Source organism: Prunus avium, chromosome 1 (assembly GCF_965620075.1).
Source record: "Prunus avium chromosome 1, drPruAviu1.hap1.1, whole genome shotgun sequence".
Classification (NCBI taxonomy): Eukaryota; Viridiplantae; Streptophyta; class Magnoliopsida; order Rosales; family Rosaceae; genus Prunus; species Prunus avium.
This window is the reverse complement of record NC_142284.1, coordinates 55,477,594-55,497,310: the sequence shown is the minus strand read 5'-3', so window position 1 is coordinate 55,497,310 and position 19,717 is coordinate 55,477,594. Positions and strand designations below refer to the sequence as shown.

At 36.7% G+C, this 19,717-nt stretch overlaps 3 protein-coding genes across 5 annotated transcripts; 1 reads left to right on the top strand and 2 right to left on the bottom strand.

Annotated features, from left to right (window-relative positions):
* The first annotated feature begins 2,828 nt into the window (after window positions 1-2,828).
* LOC110753925 (camphor resistance CrcB family protein) lies at window positions 2,829-7,786 on the top strand. Of its 3 annotated transcripts, XM_021954933.2 has the most exons (8): window positions 2,829-3,142; window positions 4,171-4,299; window positions 4,526-4,939; window positions 5,032-5,109; window positions 5,579-5,677; window positions 5,989-6,181; window positions 6,376-6,791; window positions 7,309-7,786. In XM_021954933.2, exons 3-8 carry the CDS (start codon window positions 4,556-4,558, stop codon window positions 7,525-7,527), a joined length of 1,389 nt encoding a protein of 462 aa, XP_021810625.2. In that variant the 5' UTR covers window positions 2,829-3,142; window positions 4,171-4,299; window positions 4,526-4,555; the 3' UTR covers window positions 7,528-7,786. The 3 variants fall into 3 exon arrangements, with proteins under 3 accessions (XP_021810625.2, XP_021810609.2, XP_088102742.1); XM_021954917.2 differs by lacking the exon at window positions 4,171-4,299; XM_088246616.1 differs by lacking the exons at window positions 2,829-3,142; window positions 4,171-4,299 and adding an exon at window positions 4,318-4,436.
* A 745-nt stretch (window positions 7,787-8,531) lies between these two features.
* LOC110754141 (flavonol synthase/flavanone 3-hydroxylase) lies at window positions 8,532-10,930 on the bottom strand. The gene is made up of 3 exons (XM_021955180.2): window positions 10,344-10,930; window positions 9,035-9,362; window positions 8,532-8,936 (listed from the first exon to the last, which is right to left on the bottom strand). Exons 1-3 carry the CDS (start codon window positions 10,814-10,816, stop codon window positions 8,724-8,726), a joined length of 1,014 nt encoding a protein of 337 aa, XP_021810872.2. The 5' UTR covers window positions 10,817-10,930; the 3' UTR covers window positions 8,532-8,723.
* Window positions 10,931-12,903: 1,973 nt separating this feature from the next.
* LOC110753589 (flavonol synthase/flavanone 3-hydroxylase-like) lies at window positions 12,904-16,555 on the bottom strand. The gene is made up of 3 exons (XM_021954526.2): window positions 15,835-16,555; window positions 13,487-13,814; window positions 12,904-13,384 (listed from the first exon to the last, which is right to left on the bottom strand). The coding sequence occupies exons 1-3, from the start codon at window positions 16,416-16,418 to the stop codon at window positions 13,172-13,174; spliced, it is 1,125 nt and encodes a 374-aa protein (XP_021810218.2). The 5' UTR covers window positions 16,419-16,555; the 3' UTR covers window positions 12,904-13,171.
* Between the last annotated feature and the right edge of the window lie 3,162 nt (window positions 16,556-19,717).

Genomic DNA, 19,717 nt, shown 5'->3' with positions numbered 1-19,717 from the left:
GGAATTAGGGGAAGTTATGTGGGATCCGCGTTGGTTTTCTCGTCCATACGTTGCCTGCCACTTGGCAGACGAAAGTAGTGTACTTTTGGTTTTATCCAATTATCCATTTAGAGTTTTACACGTCAGCTTTGAAGTTTGGAAGAACTAACCAAAGCAAAGAGTTCTTGAACAAAAAAATAAAAAATCAAAGCAAAGAGCCCCACTCTTGAGTCTTGACCAAAAAAAGAAAAGAAAGCAAAGAGCTCCCACTTGCTAAAACTTCATCTTCAACCCCAAAAGCCCAAATCCAATACAACTGAGCCCAGTTAGGTACAGTATGCAACAATGTGTATAAAACAGATGGAGAGGCTAGAATGAGGAGGTTATTTGAGGAGGTGAAATCTCACCATCAACAACTAAAAACAAAGTACAGGGGGGGTGCATTGGGGGGTCCACACCCCTTTTGATGGTGAGATGGGCCTCCTCAAATAGCCTCATCACTATAAGCCCTCATTATAGAAGCTCCCTAAAACAGAAACTGAACTGTGAATAGGGTCTAGCTCTATAGAAAATGTATTTGATTTGCGAACTAGTGATATCAGATTCAGATTACCATGATACATTAGTAAATGTATGTGAAAACCAACTATCACTTGTGATTGGGCTTTTTCACCTCCGCCCATGTGGGCAGATGTTCAAAACCCCTGAACACCGTATGAATATTTGTGAAAACCTCTTCCTCAATCGCTTGCACTAAATAAATAAATAAAGCCTAAAACATAATTGGTTAGTTTATTTAGGTATTTTCTTTCATTTCTTTAAAGTGGTTATTTTTGCATAATATATTTTGTGATTTCATTCTGATAGTTTAATTTTGTGGTGAATATATTATTCAGCGCCCACCACATCATCATTCTCTGCTCAGGCGTGGTGTCTGTGTGGTAGAAGGGTTGGACATAAGACATGACAGTTCGACATCGTACAGAATCTCATTCTCCAATCAAATCAGAAACTCTGTCCACTATACATGTCTTTGCATGATGACCACTAACATGCACATCCAGTTTTTAAAAAATTATTTTCACAAAAAGTGCAGTCTCTTCCATTTTTCATCCTCAAACATGAACCCTTCGTTATCGTGTACCATATTCAACAATGGCCTTTTCTTTTTTCTTTGTTTCTACCAATCAACCAAAGTGAAGGTGTTTCCTTGATTGATTCGTGCGTTATTGTAAATAGTTTTATTGCTTTAATTTTGTGTATTTATCAGACTTTTTTGTTTTTTTTTTAATACAAACGATTTTGTAAGAGAAGAAAATCGAATTTATTGCATGGTAAATGTGGTAGGTAATGGGGATCTGCCTTCTTTTGCTTGCTAGAACCTGTGGTGTGGTTGGAAGAACAGAAGCAAATAGGAAAGCTATGAAAATGAAGAACGATAAGGCTAATTGAGGAAACGTAGGCCACTAAGCATGTGAAACACTACTCCACCAATGTTCCACTTACACGAAAATAGGAAGAGATAAAATGCAACCCGGAAGAAATTAAAAATTACATAGAATTCTAAAATGACGGAATTTAGATTTCTATCATTTCAATTTCTAGCAATTGAATATTTCAGTGTTTGGATTTATGTATGTCAAATTTTGTAAATGGAACTATGGAAATTGTGAAATGAGACCTATTTTGGTGGAAATTAAACTTAGGAATTTGATGGCTCAATTTCCACGCGTCATTTAATAAATTCCACACTTAATTTACCAAACAAGGGAATTGTCAAATTCTCCTCTTAAATTCCGAGGTATTTTTCGCTCATTCAAACGGAGGGTAAGAGTTCTAAACTACCTTACAAATTAAAAACTTATTAAAGATATTCTTAAACTAGGTAACTTAACAACTAAAATAATTAACACACATAACAACATCCTCCTAATTATTTGAACTACAACGTTTTTGCTCTTTGATCCTTTTATACTTGAAGAAATGTGTGGCAATTGTTGACATATAACACAATTTTGAACTCGATGTGCAGTTAGCAATTTTGGATTTATTAATTTTTCGACACGAACATGAGTATCGTTCTAACTTAGGGTTAGCTTCAAAGCCGAGCAACTTGATTTTGGCATGACAAAACACATTTCTTGTGTAGTATTATATGAGGAAAATGAAGAATGTTTTTCATCTTTAAATGTTTATTATCTAAGCAATTGTATGATTATCTGATTGTTTTTACAATTTTGTTAGTATCACAACGACGTTGGTTGTTATTTTATAAGTTACGTATTTTTTAGTACAAGCGATTGGGGGAGTAAGATTTCTCTCACACACACAACTATGATGTCATGGGGGTTCCAACCTGAGACCTCTAATCTACAAGTAAAGGCTCTTTTTCTACTAGGCTAGACCCCGTTGGCTTTATTAGTTACGTATTAGTGATAGGATATGCATGATTTAGGAATAAATGAGACTTAGTGTTAAGGTGTTAGTTTATAATGTATGTCGCAATCCAAATAGGACGCAATTATTAACGAATTTGGTTTAGTGTTATGTTGAGTATTTCAACATGATTGATCAAATATGTCAAGTTAGAATTTACACGAATTTGAAATGACACAACACCAAGATGACCAATTAACACAAATTGCCATCGTATCTTAAATTGTCTAGAAATGAAATATGTTGGCTCAAAAATAAAAATCAAAAGGAGAAGTGTGGATAAGGAGAAATAGGTAATTTACAATTTTACATACGTTAAGAAATTGTAGAATAAGTCAATTAAATGGTCAACCCAATAAATTTGAAAACCGAAAAAAATAATAAAATAAGGAACAAAAATTTTATTGGCCTATTAAAAATTCACGTAGCAAAAATCAAACTTGTAAAGTGCATCGGTGCCGTGCCTGAAAATCCCAAAATCCCATCTGATCCCAAAGCCTCTCTTCATCCGCTCAACCATTCAAAACCTTCGCTTTCATTCTCTGACTTCTACTTTGAATTCCCACAATCCCTGTTTTTTCTTTTCTCTTTGTTTATATTTGTTTTCCTTTGAACTTCGCCCATTGCCGCCGTCCTCACCTCTCTGGCCTCTGTTGAAGACGAAACTCGCAAACCCAATTCACGGTTTTGAATCTGGACACCTTTTGCCGCGTCCACAGAGTCACTGGTACCTTCATAAACATTCCTTTTTTCTCTTTTTCTGCAAATCAAACTGTATTTTAATCTTACAAGTTCTCTGATTTTGCCTTTTTCTTTAACTTTCTATTTTCAGCTTGTATGTATTTTACTTCAACACGTTTCTCATGCACTTTAAAGTTGTGTTGGAGGAATCTGGCATTGTTTGATAAATCTAGAAGCTGAAAAGTTTCACTTTTTAAAACTAGTTTTTGCTTAATTAAATAGTTCACAACCAGTCAAAATGAAATTGTTTTGCTTTTTCGATATTTTATATTTTGGGTTCTTTAGTGGAGGACACGTCTTTAAAGATACAGCTTTTGGAGCTCTTTATCAACTGATTTTGGTATGATGTTCTAAACCAACTTTATATTGGGTCCCTACTCATTCAAATTGTTACCCAATAGTGTAAAGCAACAAACTTGATTTGTTTTCTGTATTGAAATCAATTGGATTCTAGAGCACAAAATGTTGATTTCATGCTTAGAAATTAGGTGGAAGAAATTTGGTTTCAATATTGGTTATTGGTCAGAAAAATTATTGGGTGCTGGGTTTTGTTCTGTTTGGACATCTTCAGAGTGTGTGGGTCCCGGTCAGGCTTTTGAAGAACATTTTGTGATTTGTTTGGTACCGAGTTCTACTTTATGATTTCATTAGTTGGTAGCTCTTGCATTGGCTGTTTGTAGGTGTTGACGAAAAAGTTGAGAAAATTATTGTACAAACAAGATTCTGTAGTGTAACTGTGCTGCTCCAGTGCTTATAAATAGTTTTCATCTGTACCCTTCTACATCAGTTGGCTTATAACTTGAGGCCCTTTTGAACATGTATGCAAAAAATGATTTAACCTTTGACCTATAGGTTTCTGTAACTGTACTGCTCAGTGCTAGAGGTCTCTGTAACTTGTGGATAAGAAAAATTCAGTCCAATTGTTTAAAAATAAAAAAAATCTGTGACATCATTCTTTCATTCTACAATCTTGATATGCAAAGTAATTAATATTATCTGAATGAATCTGTTTAGGTCCAGAGGTTGTATTATTGTCGAATTCTGTGGACATCTTGAAGAATTGTTTTTGTCTCTTTCGTTCACTCATGTCATGGCTGGCTGAGCTTATGCGTGAGGCGCTGGCGCTGTCAATGAATATCATATGTACTTTTTTATTTCGAAGATTTGACGTTTTCTTATAAGAGCTGAAGTATACAAATGTTTGATTGTCTTTGAAAAATAGAGTGGTTGGCATTCGCTTGCACAGTACAAATTATGGCACTTCAACATTAGTAGCAGCAGTAATTGCATCATTTTCTATCCTACGTTTGTTCCTCTGTTCTTTAGCTTTTCTGAATCAACATTCTGATTTTATTGCTGTTTTCCGAAGTCACCCCAAGAGGAATAAAGTGCAACGGTTATGGAGGGAGGGTACCGTGGGACTAATGACTCTGAACTCAGACGAAGTGTATCAAATGATCGAACAAGCAGTGCTACTTCTTCATTAAGGAGGCGTTCTTTAAGTTTATCAGGTGCTCAGCCTTCCCAAATAGATGATGACATTGAAAGTGAGCGTGTTTCAGAGGCAGGAGATATAGGGGATCGGGCTCTTCACAGCAACAGGCACAGTGAGAGTGGCAGCATCCGCTTGTTGCCTTCAGAGGACATTCAACTGCAATCCTATGGGTTCTGGTGTCGTGATCCGGTTACATCCACTGCAATATCCCCTGTCTCACCCTTGCCAGAGGAAATCGTATCTCCTCTTTCCACTGATGCAGTCGTATGCCATGAGGACAAAAAGCAAGTGAGCTTTTGGTTTGCATCTTCATTGATATTTCTTTTTAATTTTTAGTCAGATCATGCTAGTAACTTAGATTATTGTGTTTTTATATGCAGGAAACTACAACAAAGTTGCCAAAATTGTTGGAGTATGGTTCATGTATGACTCATTTAGCCGTTTTTGGCATTCTTGGGGTAACAGACTTAACTATGTTTCGAATATATACCAAAGTGCATTTTCTTTGAATCCTAATATCTGTTGAGTTTATAGCTGCTATTACCTCTGTTTGACAAAAGTTGGATCTTAAGATCCTTGTGCAAGAATGCACTGACCACATCCATTCTGGTCTTTATAATTCAGATAACTAGATCTTATCATGCTGTACAAACTTTTTTCTTGCTAAAAATAGTTTTTGGAAGAAAATCTGTGTCTAAATGGATTTGCTCATACTGATCAAATTGTATCTGGTGTATCTTTATTATATTGTTAAACTGTAATTTAAAACATTAACAATTTTGATCATGCTTTGGCAGGTTGGAATTTCTGTTTCTCTTGGCAAGAATGAATTTGTCATTGAAAACAATTTGTTAGATATTAATTTATTAATTTCATATATGGGAACCTACTTGTCAAATAGATTATTTGACATGCTACAGTCTGCAGGTGTTAACGAGATATCTGCTGCAAAAGTTGTTTGGCCCTGGAGTTGTTGGTGTAACAAGCAACCAAACCATTCTCTACCTCGACCTTCCTTCTAATATGGTTTCTCTCTCTCTCTCTCTCTCTCTCTCTCTCTCTCTCTCTCTCTCTCTCTCTCTCTCTCTCTCTCTCTCACACACACACACACACACACACCCAACCCCTTTATTCGGGAATATTTTGTTGATAAACATTTATGCCATATATACTTGGTTGATTGTGAGTATTGAGGGACTTATTTGCACATTGTATGACGATTAATGAAGTTTTTGTCCATCATCTTGTCACTTTTGATGTCATATTTCTTAGGATAGTGGTATGGATAATGTTCGATGATGTTCTAATGCAAATTATTTTCCTGAACATTTTTGAAGGTTGGTTCTTTCTTGATGGGGTGGTTTGGTGTTGTTTTCAAAGGAGATATTTCATATGTGTCAGATCATTTGGCCATTGGATTAACAACCGGTTACTTGGGAAGCCTTACAACTTTCAGTGGGTGGAACCAGAAAATGCTTGAACTCAGTGTTGAAGGCCATTGGGTTTTTGTTCTGCTGGGTTTCTTAATAGGTAAGATGTCGTATAAAGAATATGCTGTAGTAGACATGTAGATGGCTATGGCAAGCAGGGTTTTGAATTTCATTTCTACGGGTGGTTTCCTGCTTTGAGCCTATTTGTAACTCATCCATGGACAAACCCATCTAGCTCAAATGGCTGCAAGTCTGCGACTAATACAAGCTTCTCTTTAATGTGATTGATTTCAGGTCTGTTTCTTGCGGCCTACTCCATCATTGTTGGGGTAGAGACAGCTAAGGGTTTGAGGCAGCTTCTTGAAAGGAGTTCAGGATGTGGTATAACTAGCTCTGGCACGAGCTGGAGGGTCGACAGCCACAAGCGTCACTTGGTAGTTTTAGCTGTGTTTTCGCTGATGCTAGTTTCTCTATGGAGTGTAAGTGGAGTATTGCTAAGGGAGGAGTTTAGCAGTGACAGCAGTGAGGCGCAACTATGGTTGGCTTGCATAGTTGGACCTCTAGGTGTGTGGATCAGGTGGTTCTTAGCCAGGCTCAATGGACGTGGATTAGGAAGAATGGGGTTGTTGAAATGGTTTCCATTTGGTACTCTAATTGCCAATGTTTCTGCAGCTTGTGTCATGGCAGCTCTGTCTACTGTGAAGAAAGAGGTAAGGTCTCGTGATATGATATCTGTCCAGATCCACTTCGTGACTTCATCCTCACCTTTACCTTTTGTGTGTCATTCTATCTTATTCAGAAAGCTTACACTAAACATATATTTGTCACATTATAAACTGCCAACTATGTTACAGTTTTTTGTGTGCTTTCGTCGTTAGTTTGTAGCCTCTTAGCAGAATCTTAGAAGTTTACTCTCTTCTCTGACAAAATTTTGTGTTACCTTCGCCAAGTACACAACTGAGGTTCACTGAGATCTGGGATTTGCCCCGAACTCCACCATAGAGCCAGATGATGTGGATTTATTTTACAGTGTTTGGCAGAAATGTCCAAGTCCCCTCCGAACCATGTGGATTTTATCATTGCTCATTTATCTACTCTTTTTTCTTATCTTTCCACTCTTAATTGCTCTTGTGCTCCATTGGATTGATCCATGCCAATTATATTTGTCAATACTGCATCGTATTTCATGGCAAAGCTAACGAGTAGGGACTTATTCTGTTTGTGCAGGTGGATACTAAGACGTGTAATATTGTCGCAACAGGCATACAATTTGGATTGCTGGGCTGCCTGAGTACCGTTTCTACCTTCATTGCTGAGTTCAATGCAATGAGAGAAAGCAAATACCCCTGGAGAGCATACACATATGCCATGGTTACGATATGTACCTCGTTTGGTCTGGGGACCCTGATATATTCTGTACCTGTTTGGACAAAGGGGTACAAGTAGCATGCTGGGGACAGCCTTTTGATGCTTCTTCTTCTGCAATGCAATGCCTCCGAGTCATGTTGGCTTCACACAATGTTCAGTCAATCTGAGCATTGAGCGCGTCAAGGGTCTTGCGGAAGGCCTTTTGATGGGCTGCCTGAGTACCGTTTCCACCTTCATTGCCGACTTCAATGTAATTTAGATTAAATTAAAGTAGAATATCACTTGTATAAAATATAAAATAAAATAAAAACCCACAAAATTAGATTTGCACCTCTAATTAATCTGTAAATCTTTTAAATGGTAGAAAGATATTTTTCTAAATAATAAAGAATTAGAAGACAAAGATTGAAAAAATGTCCTTGTGTAGTTGTGGACCAATCCGTACATAAACTGGTAGGATTGATAAATAAAATTATTAAAGAGTGGTAACATTTGTGGTCCTTGTGTACTAAGATGTTGTTCATAACCTGTTTTCGAGAGTAAAAAATCAACTGTTTACTTCAGAACAAGTACACTGGAGCAAAATTCAATACCGACGCTGGACAAGGGCAGGAGGTGCGACGCTGGACACATGCAATGAGCTCTTGACAGCTATCACCCACTAAAAATTGGGAAATAAAAAAATTTGTCGCATGCTGCTCCACCATCCTCCCAGTACTCTGCACATCCATGCGGGGTGTCTCTCTGATATTACATGGCAAAGAGACAAAAGCTGATGGTAATTTAACATTTAATTGGAAGAGGTGGTAAGATTTTCAACTTTTGATGAGAACTGAATGTAATGCCTTAGCCTTTATATTTTAAATTTTTATATTGAAGTTTGAACTGATAATATTTATTTATTTTGAATGATAAAATTTTTAATTAACTTGGATATGTTGCTTAACAAATGAGAGTGGGTATAAATTACTCTCTTAATGAAAGGTTATGTTGCTTAATAAGTCTTAACATTTGTGTAGTATTTGTGAATTTAGTATATTATCGCTTCTTATTGCCTCTCTCGATAGGAAATCAAAATCTCATTGCAGTCCCTCAATCACCATTAATTAATATCATTATTTTGGATTAACATGGTACTCACCAACACATACAACTTCCCCAAAACAAAAAGCCAAAAAAAAAAACTACCACACTGCATAAACTAGTAATGAAAACGACATCACTGAACCCAAATAAACCAGTGAGTGAAACACCCGAGTCCTTTATTTTTTAGTTTATTGGGGAATTTTGTTGAGCCTGCAATAAACATACTCCCCGTACGTCTTGGTCTTGTATTTAGGTGGATTTTCCTGGTTCACAAGCTGTGGGAGAGGCCCTATTACGTGGTCTGCCGGAGGCTCCAAGAACACTGGCCATGAGATTCTTGTCTTGTCTTTGTTCACTGTGGTTCTGTGCAGCACACCCTTGTACTTTCCATTGCTCATTATCTGCCACAAATTAATTAATTAGTTAATTAATCACTTGGGTTACTCAATCAAGCAAAGACTAAAACAGGCAAGTCGAAGAGAGATGTATAAATGCGTACCTCCATTTGATCACCAATGTGGATGACAATGGCATTAGGGATGTACTTAACGTCGTACCAGCGGCCATCTCTGCAGGCCTGGAGGCCCTGGACATCGTTGGGGACGAGAATGGTGACGATGGACATGTCGGTGTGAGCCACCACGCCGAGAGCAAGATCCGGGCGGGGACATGGTGGGTAATAATTAATTTTGAGAAGGTAAATCAAGTCATCTCCACCAGAAGCCTTCTTTAACTCTTGTCCTTGAAGCCCCAACCCTAGAGATAGGAGCCTGAGCAGCTTCTCCACCACTTTGTGCATATGCTTAGCATACTCCTCATTAGCTTCCCTGCACCCATCAAAAATTAAAACAAATTAAACCATTAAATTATAGTGTTTTTATCACTTTGTAAATACTTAATCAAACAAATAGAATTTTATTAAATATAAATTCACACTTTTTCATATTAAAAAAAAAATTTAAAAGAAAATTCAGATATTAGCCTAATATATTTATTAAAAAAAAGGTTTGTTATTTTTCCATTTTAGGAAAGAAAAATTGTTTGCTTTTTTCAGATAGGCAACATGCCACGTCTGTATTTTTTGGAAGAGATCTTTCCAACCAGCCAGTCATGAAATGCCACGTGTAGCTTGGTATTCGTAAGTTGAGAAACAGATATTCGGACGGTCTTCATTAAAAGCGAAAGTGACAGTGTGTGGTCCTATCACACAATTTGTCTTTTTGTTGGATAGTTATTTTTTGCATCGTAATTTTCATTTTAGCTTTTTATTATTATATTTTTTCTGCTACTTACTTATAATAATCTTATACATATGTTATATTATTTAGGAAAATTTGCATAAATGCTGCATGAATTTTTAACCGTATGTGCTATTCATTACCACATGAACTTTTAATTTTTACTTTTAAACACCTAAATTTTGTAAAGTATTGCAACGTCTAATTCCGTTAAAGTTTTCATTAAATTAAAGTGTATTTCCGTCAATGAATTATAACTAAAAAATTCGGGTGATATTTATGATGCACATAATTATTTATCGTCATTTCTGGCCAATATCGATCTTTCTTTTGGAACCTATATCTTAATACTACTACCTATAAAAAGAGTAATCAAATATACTTATAATTAAATAGTTAATCTCGATTCACAATCAAATAACAAAATATCTAGTTATTAATTATTACGAAAATCATCTATATATAACACTAATAGAATATAACTATTTCGTAGATATTGCTAATTGTTGTTAGTAATATGATCAGTAAATGTTGTCAACAGAATAATACTAAAAACAAAGCGTGCCTAACCTGTAAGAAGGCGGGTTCTTAGGCCAGAACTGGTAATTAATGACAGAGGGAGGCCAGATCTTATTGAACATATGGTCCACCCAACCTTTTTTGGTAACGTTGCCTTCAGAAACCTCCTTGAAAAGCTTTGTCCCATAGCCTTCGATAGAGTCAGAGTCAAGAGGCTTAGCATAAGCCTCCTTTTCTTTCTGTGGAAGCTCAAAAAACTCCTTCCCAACAGCCTGCAAGTTTCTTATGGCCTCACTAGGGATGTCATGGTTCACAATCTGGTACATGCCCCAGTTGCTGCTGGCCTCAGCAATCTGACGGATGAGCTTTTGCTCATCAGGGTCACTAAAATCAATGGTTGGGACCTCAAGGACCTTACCACGAACGGTCGTGATCCCTGGTTGCTCATTCTCTGACCTAATGAACTCGTCTGGGATAGTGCCCTCGGGTTTTGGGGCAATGACCTCAAATCTCTCTACCCCCATTTTTTTTTGAGAGAGAAATAAAAACCTACAGCCTAAGGGCTGAGAAGACGAGCAAATTAAAACAAAGCGTGTTTAGAGGAATTTGGAGCTTCTTGATTTGTGTCTCACTCCCTTTGCGTGAAGTGTATATTTATATTAGTGGCAAACGGCAGTGACCATTTATTGTGCAAGAAAAAATGGTTTTCAGAAGACGGTAGATATGATGCCATGTAACATGAAGGGGACGTGGCTCATTCTTTTTCGCTTAATAGTTCAACTGCCCCATTTTACAAGACCCATCAAGGATTAAATTAAAAATAAATAAATTTGGGTTGATGTTGTTTTGGTAATGCGACTACAAATCCTCTACTTATAGGACATGTCCAAATTCATACCACGTAGCCACTTTAAGTAAAGTCTAGAGGCTCTCAATTCAAAGTGATAACTACGTCTCTTCATTGTGTAGTTATATTACGTACCTTCTTCTACCCAATATTGGTTTGTGCATCCGAACCAAACCATTAGCTTTAATATCACTTATTACACCCATATTTCAAGTCTACAATATTGTACCGATATGTTTTAAACTTAATTATGAGTGTCTAATCACGAGATTTTATATCAAAAGACCTCGAGAATTCTAAACCTTATATTACAAATAAAAATAATAGATTTGCAAACTCCATGAATGACTAGGAGAACCGACAGATTAGCTCCAAATCTGGCTCCTTAATTAATTGGTACATCATTTTGCATGTCAAATTTAAAATGAGGAAGATGGAAAAATGAATAAATGGAAAAATGGAAAAAATAAAAATAAGGTTGGTTGACGAAGATCGAGGTATTAAGATGCACCGACCTCCGCAGATGATTACGTATGTTCGCATTAATGTTTGGGGGCATGCGTTTGAGAATACAAACGGCCCACGTCACCAAGTTGATGTCTTTGCATCAAAAGGCACACATCTCCACACATGTGGGTTTTTCTGCACCGTTAGAACCACTAGAAGACTCATAAATTTTTTTGGCGTAGGTGCAATATTGAATAAGTATGAAAACTGATTTTTCAAAATAATTATTTTTTCAAGATAATTTTTGATGGCTTTTATTCTTTACACATCAAATAAGAAAACTTGATCTTATGGGATTTTAGTATGAAGTATATATTGACTTAATGAGCCATCATTTTTAACCTAAATCGTAAACTTAAGTAAATAGAGTAATATAGAAATAAATGAAAGTAAAAGGACAAAGACATTTACTTAAATGTTGAAAATGGAAATAAAGTAATCTGTACACCAGTTGAGCAAATGGACAATTTGAAGCACATGCAATCACTGGCGGATCTACAGAGGCGCAAGGAGGTGCAGCTGCACCTCCCCTCGCCGGAAGAAGCTTTGAAGTCGCCGGAGTTTGCCCCTCAGCTCTACCTTGGAGGTGCCCACCACCTGTTCGAATAAATGCCTCAGCAACCCAGCGACCATCCTTTTCTTTGTTGCGATGCTGCACTGAGTGCAGTGCGTGTTCTGTTTTTTAAGTCCTGGCCAAACGATGTCGTTTGGGTCAGGCAAAAAAAAAAAAATTAAATAGCAAACCTGAAGCCTTATTTCCACAGAACAGATGAGCGTGTTCTTGGAGTCCAAGTAGGAATTAAATGGACCAAGGGATGCCTTGTGTTTAAGTCTTATTCTTCACTCAGCTTTGCGTGCTCCTGAGTCTTTGCTCCAGATCCATCCCTCTTCTCCAAGTTTGAATGTTTTTTTTTCCCATCTTTTTTTCTTCTGGTTTTTTTTCCTTCTGATTTTTTATTTATAATATTTTATAATATGTATTTTAATATTGTTGTTTTTTTTAGAGATATTATTTTTGTTTTCTGATTTGGTTATCTTTGTGTAATCATAAACCCTAACTCCTTTTTTGAATAATTCATGTATTTCTTTTGAGTTTTTAACCTTTTAAATGTTGCCCCTTCCCAGGAAAATTCTTGGATCCGCCGCTGCATGCAATGGTAGGTCCACCACTGGTTAGAACATAAGCTATGGAATTCAGTATTCAATCGTATCTAGTTGAAATCAAGTAGAAATCGATTTTACACGAAGTTAACAAGACGAACACCGATAGATCTAATATAATTACAAAACACACTTTCCTTTTAGAAGTTACATATACACAAATTCAACTGTCAAAGTTAACATATTTGAATGAAAAAGTCGAAACTACTGTTACTATTAACAAAGTCAGGACGATGATGTTTGACGATTAAAAGAGTTAATTACACTAACACGGCCTCAAAATTAAGAAAGAACAAATTTAAGAATGAATGTGAAAGTTGTTGAGAGCCCCCAGAGTGAGAGAAAGCTGGGTATATATGTAGCTTTACTGGGGAATCTTGTTGAGCTTGCAATAACAATAATCTCCGAACTTCTTGGCTTTGTATTTAGGTGGATTGTCCTCCTTCACAAGCTGTGGTAGAGGGCCGACTACGCGGTCTTGTGGTGGCTCAATGAAAACTGGCCACGACATTCTTGTCTTCTCTTTATTCACAGTGCTTCTATGGAGGACACTCTTGTACTTTCCATTGCTCATAATCTACCACAAAGTTATTATATATTTACTTACTATGATTAACGCAAGGATTATCTTAATAATAATATAGATAATATAGAGAGTGAGGCAAGAGAAGGTTCTAACCTCCATCTGATCACCAATGTGGATGACCAGGGCATTAGGGATGTACCTCACATTGTACCATTGGCCATCTCTGCAAGCCTGTAGGCCCTGGACATCGTTTGGGACAAGTATGGTTAGGGCTGACATGTCAGTGTGGGCCACTACTCCAAGAGCAAGGTCAGGGCGGGGACATGGAGGGTAATAATTAATTTTCAGAAGATAAACCATGTCATCCCCTCCAGCAGCCTTCTTCAACTCTTGTCCTTCAAGCCCTAACCCTAAAGAGAGCACCTTGAACAACTTGTCCACCACCTTGTGCAGATGCTTCACATACTCTTCATTTGCTTTCCTGCAACCATCAAAATTAGAACAACCATTATTTCATAATCCACATTAGTTTTTAATTTGTGATATATATTGAAAGATGTCTCAAGTTTGATTATTGTTCTTGTTAATTCAGCCAAAGATTTACGAACTTTTAAGTTTATTATGAATTTTAGTAGATTGGGATCAGCCACGTCTACTTTGTTTTTACATACTTTGTTTTTCTGACGAATTTTTTCAAAAAGCTAGGGATTGCAATGAGCCACGTCTATCCACCTTTTGCTTTCACACTTAATTAGCACCCCCTATGGGTATGGCTTCATATTCATTGAGCAGAGCGGAGCCTTTATTTACCTAACAGAAAACAGAATAGAGACCTTTTATTTACCAAAATTAATATAACTTTCAAGTTTGGTCCCAATCAGATATGACTCTCAAGTATGGCCCTATTTTCAACTAATATTCTCTCTTTTTGAACAAAGGCCGGTTTGTGTACAATTGATTTTGGGTTAGGGTTAGGGTCATACTAAAATAGACCTTTACAATTTAAAAATTATAGATAATAATCTATCAATAATATAATGTTTAAGTAAAATTTGTCCATCACTACAAGAAAAGTAAGTATTTACGGCGTTCTATTTAGGGCGTATATTGTTGCGCGTCGTAAAAGGATAGTTTTTAAGGCGTGCATTTAGTGTGCGTCGTAAATGACTTTTTTTTTTTCAGTATTTTTTATGGCGTGCATGCCCTGTTTTTATGTTATTAATGGCGTGCCAAATATGCACACCGTAAAAAGTAAACAAAATCTAATGCTATTTATGGCGTGCTTTTGATGCACGCTGTAAATGTTACCCTTTCGTGCCGCGCTTTGTTTTTTTCTCCAAATTTAACCCCCAAATGCAAATCCTCTCTCATCTCTTCTCAGACTGCTCCTCTCTCTCTGCTCAACGCTTTCCTTCGACCCTCCACCACTAACAATGGTGAAACTTCCCCTGATACTCATCACCCCACCTTTTCTTCGATCTCAGACTGCAAGCCTCTCTCTCTTGTTTCTCTGGCTCTCTCCTAGCAAATCCCACCGAAACCCTCCCTCTCTTCTTTGCTTTCTTTTCATTATTTTGGTTAAGTGGTGAACATCTGATGAGGCTCTCTAAATTCTCAGTAAAAAAGGAGAAGAGATTGAATGTTCCATTTTTATTTTTCGAATGTTCTCTAATTTGTCTACAGATTTTTATTATTTTGGTTTGTTGTGGATTGTAGGTTCTTTGATTGTGGTTTTTACCATCGATTAAATTTGGTTTTGGGAAAAAGGTTAGGTAAAAAATTATTAAATGTTCTCTTGTATTTTATTCTAGGTTGTTGGTAATTAATAGAAAATCTATGAGTTGGTGGGAGGAATAACAGTTGGCAAGTATATTGAGAATTTAAGCTTGATTGATTTTACTGCTTCCTTTCCTATACAAGATGAGTATTAAGAGAATGGAATTTTTCTTATGCTTGTCAATGTGTTTGGTTGCTGTCTCCATTTTTTTGGCTTTTGGTTTCGCAGGCAGGATGTTTTTGCATAGGGTGTTAGAGATTAAATTTTTTTTGTTATCTTTATGACTGAATGGGTTGGGGGATGTGAACTAATTATATCTTTCTTGTATACTCTTTTACAGGTCAATAAAAAGTGTATATATGTTCTTTTACAGGTCCTATCTTGGGGTCCAATAGCAATGGCACTCATCCATGTTGCAGCTAAAGCCCTTCATACCTCTATTGCATGTGTTCTTATTAGTAATCTTGGAGAATCAATTACAAAACTAGCTCGTGATGCTCTTCTTGCAGAGTATGAGTGATGTCTACTGCTCAGAGAGACTAGGGTTTACGTTCAATATTTTACTAATAAAACTATTCAGAGACTAGGGTTTACGTTCAATATTTTACTGACCACGTCTTTAATAGAGATAAAATCGACTCACATATACTAGAGATGTATCCAACAATATGGTCCATAATTATAATCATACCTAGCATTGCTCAAAACAAATAGTGTGACTAACCTGTAAGAAGGTGGGTTCTTAGGCCAGAACTGGTAGTTAATGGCAGAAGGAGGCCAAACCCTATGGAACAAATGGTCCACCCATCCTTTCTTGCCTTCCAATTCCTTCTGAAGCTTCGTCCCGTACCCTTCCACAGACTTAGAATCTGGAGGCTTCGCATAAACCTCTTTCTCCTCTGGTTGAAGCTCAAAAAATGCCTTCCCAACAGCTTGCAATTTGCTTATGGCCTCATTCGGAATGTCATGGTTCACAATCTGGTACATTCCCCAATTCCTGCTAGCCTCTACAATTTGGTTCAGGATCTTTTCGTCATCTTGGTTGCTGAAATCAATGGTTGGGCACTCCAGGACTTTCCCATGGACGGTTGTGATCCCTGGTTGCTCATGCTCTGACCTAATGAACTCGATTGGGATGTTGTCTTTAGACATTAAAGCAATGTCTTGCACTCTCTCAGCCTCCGATTGCATTTTTATATATTTCTCGATATATCGATCACCTGAGAAAAACAAAAGAGATAGATAATGTGGTGAAGGGTTTGATCTTGGCTTTTGTCTCAGCTCAAACCCTTGGCATGAAGCATGCATTTATATTTGGGGTGTGGCAACAAATTAACCATTTCTTGTACGTGAAGAAATTTTCATAAATATGGTGTGTACGTGGCTCGTTGCTGTTCGCTAGCTAAATAGTTGAACTGCACTTTTCCCCATGGCCAAATGAAAAATAGTGTTGCTATTTTTACTGCTGCCATCTCCACCCACAAATTTTCTTTTGAACTCTCTCAATACAAGAGGAGATTAAGACTATTTTAATCAACTCACTCATTAGCATTCCTAATATAAGCACAAAATCTAAACCCTACATTCTTTTTGTTAATTTCAATGGCAGAGCAGTGTGGCTATGATCTAGGGCAGTGGCCTGATTGAGAGGGGCACAATACTTGATGGGGGACACTTGATCTTGTTCGTTTGTTGACATAATGTTAGAGGAAATTTGGGGGATTTTACGTGCTGGTCCCTCTCCTAATTGCAAATGACCTATTAGTATACTGGTTTGGAGTAATTGCTCTCTGAGGTAATGTCGTAGGTTCGAATCCTAGCATCTATGTAGTGTGTGTGAATTTAATATGTTATCGCCCTTCTCTCAATAGGAAAGGTCTTCAAAATTAAAAAAAATTAAAAAAAAATTAAAAAATAAAATCATGCCAATTTATTACAACTACACGTAACCCATAAAGAACCCAATTAACTACAAGTCAACCAAAAATCAGATAGTACAAGAGAAAACAACTATTCAGATGAGCCCCAGAACCTTGAATTAGTTCATCTTTTATACACTCTGAATTTCAACCTAAATATTGGGTCTTCCAATAATATTATAGGACTCTCAAAATGTGAATATAAGATAGCAGTTTTTCTTTTTCTTTAGAAATAAATTTAGAGAATAAGATTTATTATCTTTATAACCAAAAGAAATTAAACGATGGTAGAATCGTAGCAATACCTTGTGCAGAGGTGATCTAGAAGGCACTGGATTTAAGCAGTAAAGTTGGCAAGAGCTTTTCTTTGGTTGTTGAGAAGTCTTTTTCTGAATGAATCACAAGTTTATGAAAGTGACAAAGGGACCACAGATATAATACCTCCGGCATTAAAGAGATCGACAAAATATATAACGACAACAAAGTTTGATATGTCCCAAGCGTTATTAATTAGTACTTATTACCTTTATTCAGAAACTGAAATCGATTCTGAAAAAAGTAAAGAAACTGTAAAAACTATTGATCCGATCTGCCTAGTAATCTAAAAAGAGTGATGTCTTTTGCTAATGTTCTTTCTAAACATCCGTTTGTACCATCAATACTTTTTTGATACAAGCGATAATTTAAATGATTCTAAATTAACCTAATTTAAGGATACGATTATGCGAACTTGGATACACTGCCCCGACCAATTGACCTAACGCACATCTGGTTGTGGCGTCACTTCTTAATGTTAGCTCACAAATATTCTCTATTTTTGCTTTTTTTCCCCTTAATTAAGTAATGATGTGATCCGCGGTTTTTCTTAAATGTGATGTGGTCATATCATGCGTTGTGTAACAAAATTGGGATAAGTGCTTTTTTTTACTTTAAAATATCACAAGAAAAAGAATAATAGACAATCAGGTGGTTATTGGTTTAGTGATACTTTCTTTCTTAATCTGTGAAGACAATCAAGAAAATTGAGTTCAAGTTTTAGGTGGCATTTGGTTTGTGGGATTAAGGGTTTAGGAATAGATATTCTACATGCTTTGCGATGAGTTAGCTTTGATCCATGAAATAGGGAATAAGAAACCCATGAGGGCATAGTTATTTATCTAGAGTAGATATTAGAATAATTCTAATTCCTGACTTCTTGTGTATGCTTACAAGCACATACAAAATCAAAAAGTAGATGAATTCCACAACGCAGTCCATAATCCAATACGTGAAAATCCAATAATTAACCTATTCATTCTCTCCCTTACACCAAACACCAAACACCAAACAGCCTATACCTTATGATTTAGTCTTCGCCTACCATGGCGGAGACGCACAACAATCATAATCAGAGTTACTTTACTTATCATTGTCGACACAAACATCATATTTCTGTGTTTGGGCAAAAAAGAAAAATAATTGAAGGGTGGTTGAATGATTTACGTGGACAGGAAATGGAGAGGCAATAAATTGAGGAATTACTGATCACATGCATGACATGAGCTTATCCTCATAACTTGTATCGAGAAGGTTCAGAAATGACCCAATACTCAAGAGACACCTCAATGTACTGCTTCTTGCCTTCCATCCCTGTCTAGAAGGACCCTGGACATCCCACGAGTACTAGGAAGCATCTAGGCATTTGCTATTGCCCAAACTAAATGCAAACCTACCTCACACCTTTCCCCACCCTAAACCATGGCTATCCTTCTCATCCCTTTCCTCTTTCTATTATACAGTGCTAGCATTAGTTATAGCCATTTACTCAAGGATGACCGAAGACCCTGTCTATAGCCTTGAATTGGGTTATGAGATACCAGAATTTGTCCTTTTAAAATCTATTATAAAGGTATTAAAAGCTTAACGGGAATGGAGATGGAAATGGCATATCCATCCCCGATTCGACCCATTGCATAGTTCCTCCTCCGTTGGGGTGAGGTCTTATATGTTTGTTTAAGACCAGTTGTTTCGGGGCAATATTTGTTTCTACGTTCTTTGGACCCAGTCGTTTTACAGCTTTTCGGGCTTGCTTTTCAATGAGGATAGCTGTATACCAAAAAGCTTGCATTCGGGATTTGCTTGTGAATCGTGATCTAATTCTAAATCATATTGCAAAATTTGACTTGCAGATCACTTGTCTACTGATATATTGGTAGTGTTTGTGAAAAATCCCTCACCCTTTTAGTTTAAACTCGCTTGTATTCTTTTTATAAAAAAAGAAAAAAAGAAAAAACATATTGCAGAATTTCCCTCCATGGGTATTGCAAATAGGAAAGAAAACTGAATCCGCCATCTCTCAATCATAAATCTAAATATACTACAAACATATCAAAACGGTACGACATTTTCAAAGAGAAACGATGAGAAAAAAGAGAGGTGGATTGTGTTAAAACCAAATATTATTCTCCTAGAATTAATGGCCATGGCAGCACTGAATCAAATCACAGCACCGTTGTGTTAAGGTGCCAATACCATGACGCTGGCCATGCAAATCAAGACTAGCATAGCACAAAGTATGGCAGCCATGGAAACAATTAGAGCTCACAAATATGAAACACTGCAAATGAGTACGTATTTTCAGAATCTGTAGTGTGGAAAGAAAGTAGTAAAAACAGCACAAAATTACGCATGTCGACCAACATTCGTTAA

Excerpts from the sequence above, each read along its gene's own strand:
- LOC110753925 (XM_021954917.2), top strand. The coding sequence starts at position 4,556 with ATGGAGGGAGGGTACCGTGGGACTAATGACTCTGAACTCAGACGAAGT. Across the intron at positions 4,940-5,031 it reads GCCATGAGGACAAAAAGCAA|GAAACTACAACAAAGTTGCC; the intron begins GTGAGCTTTTGG and ends TTTTATATGCAG. Across the intron at positions 6,792-7,308 it reads TGTCTACTGTGAAGAAAGAG|GTGGATACTAAGACGTGTAA; the intron begins GTAAGGTCTCGT and ends CTGTTTGTGCAG.
- LOC110754141 (XM_021955180.2), bottom strand. The coding sequence starts at position 10,816 with ATGGGGGTAGAGAGATTTGAGGTCATTGCCCCAAAACCCGAGGGCACT. Across the intron at positions 9,363-10,343 it reads AAGAACCCGCCTTCTTACAG|GGAAGCTAATGAGGAGTATG; the intron begins GTTAGGCACGCT and ends TGATGGGTGCAG. Across the intron at positions 8,937-9,034 it reads ACATTGGTGATCAAATGGAG|ATAATGAGCAATGGAAAGTA; the intron begins GTACGCATTTAT and ends AATTTGTGGCAG.
- LOC110753589 (XM_021954526.2), bottom strand. The coding sequence starts at position 16,418 with ATGCATGCTTCATGCCAAGGGTTTGAGCTGAGACAAAAGCCAAGATCA. Across the intron at positions 13,815-15,834 it reads AAGAACCCACCTTCTTACAG|GAAAGCAAATGAAGAGTATG; the intron begins GTTAGTCACACT and ends TGATGGTTGCAG. Across the intron at positions 13,385-13,486 it reads ACATTGGTGATCAGATGGAG|ATTATGAGCAATGGAAAGTA; the intron begins GTTAGAACCTTC and ends ACTTTGTGGTAG.